We start from the raw sequence: 10,853 nt of genomic DNA on the forward strand, positions 1-10,853 counted from the left end.
CATGTCCAGCCCGGTTTGCTTTCCAGAAAGACCCTTGGAAAGCCAGCCCTGCGCGCAGAATCGCCTGCTTGAGGGCCGTCCCGCAGCCTCGTCCGCTGGGGCTTAAATCGGGCAGACCGAAGCGAGCCTGCGTCTGAAGGCGTTGGCCCGGCGCCCGTCAGACAGTGCAGGCTCCCGTCTGTTTGCTGGGATACAGACCTCTTCGGGCTTCGCTGTGTCACTCCCTCTCGTTTGTCACGAAGCCGGTGGGAGCCCGAGGCGCACGGAGAGTCGCGGCGTTAAATAAAAACCTCTGATGTATTTTAGCTCGCATCCGAGGAGGCTGAATCTTGTGTTCGTAACGTCGGCACGAACAGAAGCAGGGCTGGTTTTCCTTGCGCCGCCGGTCCCCGTTGTGTCTGCAGCCCGTCCCTTTCTAGGACGGTTTTGACGAGCTGTGCGGGCCTGCTCCAGTTACGTCTCCCGCGTGGAGGGACAGAGCTTGGGAATCGGCCAGGGACGACTCATTAACGTCCTTTCGGCTTCTTCTAGCTGAAACATAGCGGGTTTTAAACTATAACGTAACGTTCGTCTTACCCCAACATCTTAAAGCGACTTTATTTAAAAAGGAGATCTGAATTACGCCGTCACTGGTGGTAGTTCTTCTCAGCGCTCAAAGAAGCTAAAAGTAGTTGATGAGCAATGAATTTGTACTTGCTTCTTTATACAATTTGAGGGGGCTCTTCCAGAGGAGCCCCTCTTCCAGCATTGAGCCGGGAGCGCGCGGCTCTTACTTTCCTTAAACTTTAAACGCTCGGGTCTAGCGTGCAGGTGTATTAGCTGCTGAGCGTGGAGACAGTCAAGGGGCGTCCGCAGTGGCTTCCCCGTCTCCTTTGGTGATGGGTCGGTGAAGAAAACGTCTCACAGATTTCCCGGGGTGGTTCTGCAGGCTGGGGTCTGACGTTGACTGAGCGGCGTAGTCCTGTTCTGCGTGTTTCGTAGAGTTGCGGCAAGGTTTTTGTAGATACAGGCTCAAGCGTGGGCGTCAGCATTGATTTGACGTGTGCTTTGTTCAGGCGTTTGGTTTTAGCTGGGATACATCTTTGTGTTTCAGGCGTTTTCGCAGCTGGATGTGTCTTCTTTCTATTACGTATGGAATTGTTGTGGTTAGGTTTATTCAGTGTCGGCGACTTGGGCATGGTTTAAAGATAATGGTTCCTTGCTGAAACCTGTACCTCAAGGGCTTTAGGATAAATTAACTGATTTCTTCGGTGTGGAGGGGAAGGAGAACGCCACAAACTTATGCAGGGACTCGTAGTGCCATTAATAAAGGTGATGAGAGAGAACGCTGTGACAGGAGAACGGGGCAGCCGAGCCAAGAACCCACGGAGTTTGATGTTTACGCTCTCCCCGGCTCCCTGTAGTCTAAATAGCTGGAACGTTCCCGACGTCTCGAGGAGGAAGACTGGAGAGACGCTTCTTATCTTGTAAGTGCCCCTCGCTCCCTCTCCTTCGTGGCACTCGCGTTCCCGGCACGGCCAGGTACTGCGGGGTCCCCTTGGTGCTTTTTTTCCCTGCGGCAGTGGTGCCACGCTCCGAGGTAATGCTATTTCGTTTCGGTTACCTCGACCGTGCCGGCGTGATCTGCCCCCCTGGAAAGCAGACCTTCTCCCCAGGCCTAAAATCTGGAGGTTTAAATTTCTTGGCTGAATTTCCACGACTTGTTCTTAAGAGAAATAAGTACTTTTTTGGAGACAGAAGACGACTAGATATTATTTATGACCTTTTTTTTTTCCTTTTTGGCTATCTGCATTAAATAGAAATGAAGATTGAAGTTCATGGTATTAGACAGCCATTTCTTGGAAACTATAATTATAAAAGGTGGTTTTTCCTAAGTTCAAAATGGCTTTTGAAATGTCCTTAATGCTTTAGAGGCACTTAAAAGTTGAATTGCTGACTCCATTTCTGCTGTTTAAAGTAATGCGAAGGTGTAGGACGAGGGAAACGGGAGCGCTGCTCGGGCAGGTGAACAAGCGAAACAGGGGAAGGTCAAGGTAGGAGTTTGTAAACAGGCTTGATCTTTGAGACTTAGTGGATAATTCGCAAGGTAAAGCTAATATAAACTTAAATTATATCTGTAAACTAAGCCGGTGGAGAAACTGGGGAAGGTTTTACCTTCGGCTGTTAGGTATGCTGCCTCGGAGGGGGCGGAGGGCAGACCTGGACAGCAGTGGGGAGTACAGCGTGTTGCTTTTCACAGACTTCCTTCTTAAATATTCCCGTTAACGAAGCTTACGGGCTTTAGACCCTAGCTCGTCTAAAGTGTCTTTGCACCATTAATTAAAATTTGGCTGGCTGTGTGGAAGCAGCCTGTTCTTCCAGGAGAATCAGCCAATCCAAAATGAGAGATCTTACCCTACTGGAAAGAAAAAAAAAAAAGAGGGTTTCGTCCCCCTTGATGTCTTCCATCCTGACTGTGCTTGGCTGTATCCCCTCAGGGCGAGTTTGATGTTACTGCCTGACGGGTCATGTGTCCGGCGGGTCCTCCTGCCTCCCTGAGAGTCACCGCTTCGGAGCGGGTGTTTTTCCGGCGGTTTAACTCCCCGAAACGGTTCACCCCGTGGCCTGATGGTTGCTGGGGGGCTGCGGAGGTTCGTTGTCAGAACAGCGTCGAAGTGCTGTCAGGCTCCACGGCGGGTTGGAAAAACACAGGGTACAACGTTCAAAAGGGTGTGCGATGGAGGAGGCTCGGGGCCTTGCAAGCGCGGGGCGTGTAAAACCAGGAGGTGCAAGCGGTCGGCGGGAGCCTGGTTCCTCGCTTGCTAAATGCGTTTGAAACTTTTATCCAAAATCCGGGCTCTACAGTAAATTAAAAATCTGGTTATTTGAAGTGATGGCCAGCATATGCTAAGTGGTGCTTCGGGAGGCAGGTTGTGAAGACCAGCTCTCTGAGGTGTTATTATATTATTATTGTTGTTGTTGTTGCTATTATATATTATTATTGTCACGATAAAGTTTTCAGAAGTGGTCAGAAATGAAAGGCTGGCAAACGCACTGTATCTGAGCCTCTGCGAGAGTCGCTGTGCTGCCCCGTTTTCATCATCCAGCGCTGAAAGGTGATGGTTATCTAGATTATTGGGACGATTTCTGAAATGATCCCTGCCAACGTTTGCAGCACAGCTGAGGTTTCTTTCATACCTGCCAAGAGTTGCCCTGGGTATCAGCTGTCAGCGCTGCCGCTGTGCTGCGGTGAAGCAATCGCGGGCACCTCACTCGTAGGACAAAAGCTGAGGTGTCGCCAAGGCTGCGAAACATGTGAAAAAACTCTGATTTTGGGCCAGCAGCTCTTGCGCAGCGTTTCCTTTTTGGCAAAAGCCTGCCTACCAGAATTTTTGCTGGACTCTTCATTACAATTGGCAAGGAAAAAATGGATAAGGGTGAACGGCTTTGGCTGCTTTCTTTCCCTTTTAATAGTCTTATTTTGGAGGAGCAGAGTGGGAGAGGACCGCGTGCTGGCAGACCTTTCGTATTCTATGTCATGGGCTGTTGAAAGAGTTCTCAGACGTCTAACTTCCTTTCCGCGGGCTTTAAGGTCATATCCCACCGCCTGTAGACGTATGGCGGGCTGGATAATCCTTCTCTCATCACCGGAGAATGAAATGCTCTCGGTGGCTTTTTGTAGCCAACAAAAATCTTTTTGTCTTTCTTCCCTCCCGCTGTTTTCCCAAGCAGCAAGTTTGCTGAGGGGCATCGCCTTGGAAGGGGGGAGCGCCTGCTCCGAGACACGGGCTCTCGGGCGAGGATGAACGGCCGAGGTGAATCGAAGGGTCTGGCAAACGGGGGTCTGCCAGTGGCGACTGCAACCCGGTTTTGTACAAAACAGCCCTACGGTTTTCTCAGGCTTCGTTGTAAAGGAAGCTAAGGAAGTGGATGAGAGCCGCGGGGCAAAGTTCAGAAACAAAGAAGTGCAGTTCTCGTCCCGAAGGTGATCTCATAAAGATAACAAAACCCCAGTATTTATCTGCCCGTGAAAAGCTGGCTCGACAAAAAACCTGTGGTCTGTTCCACGTCGTATTGCATATATGTAGTGACTTTGCTTGTGGTGATTTGTCTACTATAGAAACTGGATGGCTTCTACGGTGAGCCTGGGTAAAGACACATTGTTGGAAGATGGAATGCCACCTGCAAAAAAGCCCAGGTAAATTTAATTATACTCCAGTGAATTTCTTCTAATAAGAGCTTTTTTCCGTAACCTTGCATTGTTCTTTAAAGAGCATGACACTTGGCACCGAGCCCCAGCAGTTGTTTCGGTTGCTGATCCAAGAAAAGCACGCTGTCTCTAGCCGTGCCCCGTAACTAGTGTTTTCCTGCGGTGCGTGGAACAAAGGCCTCGACACCCAGAACGTACTTCGTTGCTGGGTTTTTTTAACCCCTCAGCCAGGGACGCATGGTTGCACAGAAAAGCTTGTTTTACTGTACTGTCTCCATGGTTGCGACCGGTGCTCACCCTAGCTCAGGTCCTGTCCGCACGTAGGGTCACGTCAGATGCGGTGGTCGTGCTTCTTCACTTGAGTTGGACGGCGGCTCCCAGGAGGACAGGCGATTACTCAAATTAGTATGATTTTGCTGCATGTAAAGGCGAAATAATTCCACTCCGGAGGCTCCCCATACTAATAAGTAGGTCGTCTTACAGTTCTCCAAGCGGGGACCTGAGCATGATGCTAACTTGGGGCATACCCACGCTTCTTTCCATCCGAGGTTGGTTACTGTGGCTGCTGTGATAGCGTGGGCTCAGAAATTAAGGCACCGCCGTCTGCAAACGAGCGGCTAATTCATCTAGGGAGTTGTCTTCCACTAATCTGATTTATTGACGAGTTACGGGCGGGCTGGGAAAGAGTTTCTCTGAGGGAGCCCTGGTCTCAAGGTTGGTCCAGTGACTGTGGAACGAGCAGAAAAGAGGCTGGGAGATTATTTTTAACTTGCCCGGGATATCAGGGTAGAAACAAGTGTATTTATCAGCATGGGAACAGAACGCCTCTTTCAGAGCTGTCGCATAAGACATTAAGACTTGGGTATTTGTTATTATTTTGGATTTCAGTCCCTAGGTTTCTGGTTGTGTTTTTGTACTAGCTCATTAACATGAATACTAATTTATTCTTTGCGGCTGAAGCTTGCAGTCCCAAAATTAAAACCCATTTATCACCACTAACAGTGAAGACCTCCTCAAGAAAGGGGTTAACTCGTCTGTTTTCGTAGGCGGTAGCAGAGGGAAGGCAAAGCTCCATCTGTGTGGTATCGGTTTCCTTCCCCCTTCTCGCTAAATATCACATGTTTGCAGATAAAAAGCATTCCTTCCAAATGAGCTGCCTCCCCGGGCTGCTGCTTCGATCCTCTGGGAAGCTGGGAGCCGACCCCCTGCTTCAGAAAAGCAGCTTGACGCCAGGCAAGGCACGATGGGGAGAAGCACATCTGACTTAAGAAATAATAAACGTCAAATTTAAAAGCACTGTGCAGGTGTAAAGCTAGGAAAATAGGGAAGAGGGGAGGAGGAGGAAGGAGAATATAGCCCCGCAGCTCTTTCATGAGACTCTTCGTATCGTCTGGGCTTCCAAAAGATTGGCCTCGAGCATCCCGCTTACGTTGCAAGCGTAAGAGGGAAGGGATTCCTGGTACAGCAACGTCCCGCTGAGGGTTCTTCTCAGCAAAGAGGGGCCGGGAGGTGGGAAGGTCCTCTCCAGGGCAGAGCTGGGAGGAAGCCTTCACTTCCTTCCTTTTGTGCTGGGATAAATGGGGCTGCTGTCTTCAGGCCCCTGTTTAGCACCTTATTTAAACCAGGCGCAGTCACGGCCGTGTTTACTCCCCGCGTGGAGGTCCGACGCGTGCTGTGTCTCAGTACGTAAAGAGTACGCGTGTGTCTCTACAGCCGTTGACAACATATTCCATATTGCTCACCACACCTTTTCCACTGCCTCCAGCCTTTCTGCTAGCTTCCAGGTAACTATTAGTTACAAGACTTCCCTTATTCCAAATTTTAATTGGATTAGCTTTGCTTCAGAAGTATTCCGGGGCAGTATTGACTTCCCCAGTAACCATCTCAGTAACGGACTCAATTGCCGAATACGTTGCGATTACGTACCTTGTAATCGTGGGCATTTGCGGTGTTGATCCGTGGAGCTGCACGCTGTCTTTAAGGGGTATCGAGCTGCTCCTCTCATCCTCTGTTTATCAGAGGTCCCTAATTGGACCCATTGATTCACAATTTAGGCAGAGGGTACCTCCCTTGTCCTCGGTCTGCATGTTCCACGACCCGAGACAACCTTCCGTCTATGATGGTACCAGCTGCGCTACTTTCTCCTCTTGCAGGAAGCTGTTGCCAAGCCTCAAAACCAAGAAGCCTCGGGAACTTGTTCTGGTGATCGGGACGGGAATCAGTGCAGCAGTTGCTCCCCAGGTCCCAGCGCTGAAGTCTTGGAAGGGGTTGATCCAGGCCCTCCTGGATGCTGCTATTGACTTCGATCTCCTGGAAGATGAAGAGAGCAAACGGTTTCAGAAGTGTCTCCATGAAGACAAGAACTTGGTCCACGTCGCCCACGACCTTATCCAGAAGCTGTCTCCGGTGAGTGTGCTTGTAGCACTGCATGTAAATATTCGGTACCCCGCCCTGAGCGTAGGATTTGGCTTTCGGAAATAGCCAGATTTGGTTCTCCAGCGTGCCCCCATCTCCAACGATTCCTCTGTCTACAAGGAACCACAAGTGCAGTTACTGTGCCGGGTTCCCGAGACATAACTCTGCCGTGGACGCCAGCTTTTGGGTATTTCACTCGGAGTGTGCTGGGGGGGAGTATCCGCCTCAATGCAGTGAGCGCTCTGTGTTTGCCTTGCAAGGACCTATAGCTTTGTGGAGGTCTTTGAGAAATACGTGGGTAGTTTTTCATCGAGTCGTTTGGCACGAAGCGTTAAAAGAAGCCAGGCTCTGATCTTAATCTGTCTCCCCTTCTCAGCGCACAAGCAATGTTCGCTCAACCTTTTTCAAAGACTGTTTATACGAGGTGTTTGATGACCTGGAATCTAAAATGGAAGATTCTGGGAAGCAGCTGCTTCAGTCTGTGCTTCACTTAATGGAAAACGGGGCACTTGTGTTAACCACAAACTTCGATAACCTGCTGGAACTGTACGCAGCACACCAGGGGAAGCATCTGGAGTCTCTTGACCTGACTGATGAAAAGAAGGTAAACGATGATGATGATGATGATTTTTTTTGTCAGGGCTGAGCTGGGACAGCGCAGGACGGTGGCGGCTGCGGGATGTGCCCTCACGCCCGCGTAAGGGGATTGTACTGTTTGTAGTCATTTAAATGACGTTAGACAAACTCCAAGCAGAGGCTCTGACCATTTGGGGCAGCGAGCAGAGGAGTGAAGACGAGTGCTCGTTTCTGAAATGCTGTGCTTGCTGGCTGACATCCGTTGCTCAGGAGGAGCCCTTAAGCCTGGTATTTCTTTGATCTCTGTCCTTGAAACTTCTGGCTTGGCCTTGCTGAAGTACTGCAAGCCTCGCTTCCACGTAAGGCTTGGGTTGACGTTTCTAACCGACGCAAAGCTGACCTTTCCGTTTTTATAACACGCTGCGGAGTGCTTTTTTGTGACGGAGCGTTCTCGGGGCCGTAGCCTTCGAGGCTTCCCTCTTGCCCCGTGTCCTCTTTCCGAAATGGCTGGATGGCTCCTGCTGGGTCACTCCGCGTGCTCCGGCTTCTTCTGCCGCGCTCTCGGATTCGTAGCTGCTCGCTTCACGCAAGCTTCCCTCCTTCTGCCCCAGTCAGGCAGAAAATCAGACTGTGAAACCCTGAGCTCTTCGCCACCTGCCCACCTCATCTTTCTGCCGTGGGTTGTACTGGTGGGGCGCATCTTGTCCTTCTGTTTGCTTGTTAAACACACGCCACACGTAGGTGCTGTGCAGTGCTTGGTCTCTTTCCATCCTGAGTCATTTCTGTGCTGCACGTTTCCCGCATGACCTCTTAATCTGCATGGCTGGAAGTATGTACAGTGTTACAAATAAGCATTCTAATTATCACAAGCTTAAACGAGCCAAGGTCTGCAGGAGTAAACCGAGGGCCTCGGAAGTGGCTTTCTGAAATGAAGGTCAGCTGTTGAGCTTCCTCAGATCTTCTCAGAGCCTCGAGGGGCCAAGAAATAAAACTCTGTAGGCTTGCGAAACATGCTGACGTAATATTTATAGAGTTTTCCCCCTTTTTCTGCTGAGTCCGGTGTATTGATTCGGTCTCTTCCCATCGCGTTCACCGTTCAGCTGAAGTGTTGACCCAAACAAGCGCCGTAGGCTGTAGCCGTGGGCCGTGACGTAGAGGCTGATGGACTCATGACCTCTTGAGGAGATAAGATGGAACATGAGGAAGAAGCTGCCTCTTTGAAACGCTTCCCCAGCATGGTGTTTTTAACAGCGCCGTGGAAGCTAACGTGACGCGCTCGCTAACGTTTCTGGAGGGGTTTGTTTTGCGCAGGTGCTGGAGTGGGCGCAAGAGAAGAGGAAGCTCAGCGTCCTGCACATCCACGGCGTTTACACCAACCCCAGTGGCATAGTGCTCCACCCGGCCGGGTACCAGAACGTGCTGCGCAACACGGAGGTCATGGTGAGGCAGCCCTGCCTTCTCTCCGCGGGGCATACTCTGGGGTCCCGTCCGTTGTCTATATGCATAATCCCACTTCCCATGCGAGCTCCTGGCAGGCCCGTATGTTAACCGGGCATAGCCTCAGCTGAGTTTAAAGACTGGGCTTCACACAGGGTGGTGGGAGAGTCCTTAATTTTGTGAAATAGAAGAGGAGGGATGGATTCTCTAGCCCGCTAACCTGCAAAACCACCTCAGCACGTTTGTGTTGAGGATGACTGAACGATGACACTCCTGAAGAGTCTCCTCAGTGATAAGGCAGATGCTGTCTCTTGTGCCTTGTGAAGATAAGACTTGCCTTGACTGAGAACATCTTTCCCTTTTTTAAAGCGAGAGATTCAGAAGCTGTATGAAAATAAGTCATTCCTGTTCTTGGGCTGTGGTTGGACTGTTGATGACACCACGTTTCAGGCCCTGTTTTTAGAGGCTGTGAAGCACAAGTCAGACCTGGAGCACTTCATGCTCGTACGGAGGGGAGATGTGGATGAGTTTAAGAAGCTCCGTGAGAACATGCTGGACAAAGGGATTAAAGTGATTTCCTACGGAGATGAATACGCGGACTTGCCCGAGTACTTTGAGAGGCTGACGAGCGAGATCGCCATGCGGGGTCGAACAGGTACAGGGGTTACGGGCTGTGCGGGATGGCTGGCTGCGTACATCCACCGTCTCCGCGCTTAAGTCCGGGATCTTGTCATACGCAACGCGGTTCTTGACTGTCACCGTGGACTTTGGAGCGTAGGCAGTGTTAACAGCCCCTCTTCTCCCTGCTGTATTATTCCTTAAGCTTTTTTTTTTTTTGGCCCCCAAAAAATTGCCTGCGAGCGTAGCTGAATTTGAGGTTTACTTTCATGAAATCACTGTATGTTCTTACAGTTTAAACAGCTCTGCTGCTTCCCACGCATCCAAACGTCATTTTTCATGCGCAGCTGCAGTTGTTTATTCCCTTCCTAGTGAAAGGAAAGGGCATTTCAGTCTTGCTATTTGGTCTCGCTGACCTTTGTGCTACTTGGACTGAGCTAATGCTTTAACGTACAAGAGATCTCGCTCATAAATGATAAAATTGGGGAAAAGAAGTGAGTTTGCTAGCCAGAGCGTCGCTGGCATGCGTTCCGAGGGTAAAACCCCGCCAGAAAAGCCCGTCATGCGAGACCACCGCACGCGCACAGCAGGCGGCGTCTGCTTGTTCGCGCAGGGGCTCCCCGCGTCCGTGCGGTCGCCTGGGGGTTGCCTTTCCACCCCGGGTCCTCGCTCTCCCCTAGGTGTGCCTAAGGAGGGACAACAGCTGAACGGCTCTGCTGCTGCCCACGCCCAGATAAAAGGTAAGACTCTCCCGAGCCGAGGGAGGCTTCCTCCTTCCTAACCCCTTTGCGACTCCCTCCACCCCCTCCTCCCTGCCGTATTATTCCTTAAGCTTTTTTATTTTGGCCCCAAAAAAATTGCCTGCGAGCGTAGCTGAATTTGAGGTTTACTTTCATGAAATCACTGTATGTTCTTACAGTTTAAACAGCTCTGCTGCTTCCCACGCATCCAAACGTCATTTTTCATGCGCAGCTGCAGTTGTTTATTCCCTTCCTAGTGAAAGGAAAGGGCATTTCAGTCTTGCTATTTGGTCTCGCTGACCTTTGTGCTACTTGGACTGAGCTAATGCTTTAACGTACAAGAGATCTCGCTCATAAATGATAAAATTGGGGAAAAGAAGTGAGTTTGCTAGCCAGAGCGTCGCTGGCATGCGTTCCGAGGGTAAAACCCCGCCAGAAAAGCCCGTCATGCGAGACCACCGCACGCGCACAGCAGGCGGCGTCTGCTTGTTCGCGCAGGGGCTCCCCGCGTCCGCGCGGTCGCCTGGGGGTTGCCTTTCCACCCCGGGTCCTCGCTCTCCCCTAGGTGTGCCTAAGGAGGGACAACAGCTGAACGGCTCTGCTGCTGCCCACGCCCAGATAAAAGGTAAGACTCTCCCGAGCCGAGGGAGGCTTCCTCCTTCCTAACCCCTTTGCGACTCCCTGGGGGGCCGGGGGCCTCTCAGGCGGGCTTTGCAGAGCCTTGACTTTCCCCGCAGGATGCAGCACTTGAGCGTCAGCCTCGCCCCAGGACCTGCGCCGCGGTGCCGGGGGGGGGGACGACGACGACGACTCCCTAGGACAGGCCTAAGCCGGAGCCGGCAGCTCCCAGGGAGGCCTGCCCGGTTTAAGGCCCCCGT

General features: G+C 51.3%; 1 protein-coding gene across 1 annotated transcript; it reads left to right on the forward strand.

Annotated features, from left to right (window-relative positions):
- Positions 1-4,103: 4,103 nt before the first annotated feature.
- Positions 4,104-10,159, forward strand: FAM118B (family with sequence similarity 118 member B). The gene is made up of 7 exons (XM_019470378.1): positions 4,104-4,177; positions 6,343-6,595; positions 6,981-7,208; positions 8,492-8,620; positions 8,987-9,272; positions 9,916-9,975; positions 10,155-10,159. Exons 1-7 carry the CDS (start codon positions 4,107-4,109, stop codon positions 10,157-10,159), a joined length of 1,032 nt encoding a protein of 343 aa, XP_019325923.1. The 5' UTR covers positions 4,104-4,106.
- Positions 10,160-10,853: the final 694 nt, after the last annotated feature.

The sequence above is a fragment of the Aptenodytes forsteri genome, unplaced genomic scaffold (assembly GCF_000699145.1).
Source record: "Aptenodytes forsteri isolate BGI_AS27 unplaced genomic scaffold, ASM69914v1 Scaffold126, whole genome shotgun sequence".
NCBI lineage: Eukaryota > Metazoa > Chordata > Aves > Sphenisciformes > Spheniscidae > Aptenodytes > Aptenodytes forsteri.

What these genes read in the sequence shown, in the direction of transcription:
- FAM118B (XM_019470378.1), top strand. Translation starts at nt 4,107, where the DNA reads ATGGCTTCTACGGTGAGCCTGGGTAAAGACACATTGTTGGAAGATGGA. An exon ending in ACCTGACTGATGAAAAGAAG is followed by an intron (nt 7,209 to 8,491) that starts GTAAACGATGAT and finishes TGTTTTGCGCAG; the next exon opens with GTGCTGGAGTGGGCGCAAGA. An exon ending in TGCGCAACACGGAGGTCATG is followed by an intron (nt 8,621 to 8,986) that starts GTGAGGCAGCCC and finishes CCTTTTTTAAAG; the next exon opens with CGAGAGATTCAGAAGCTGTA.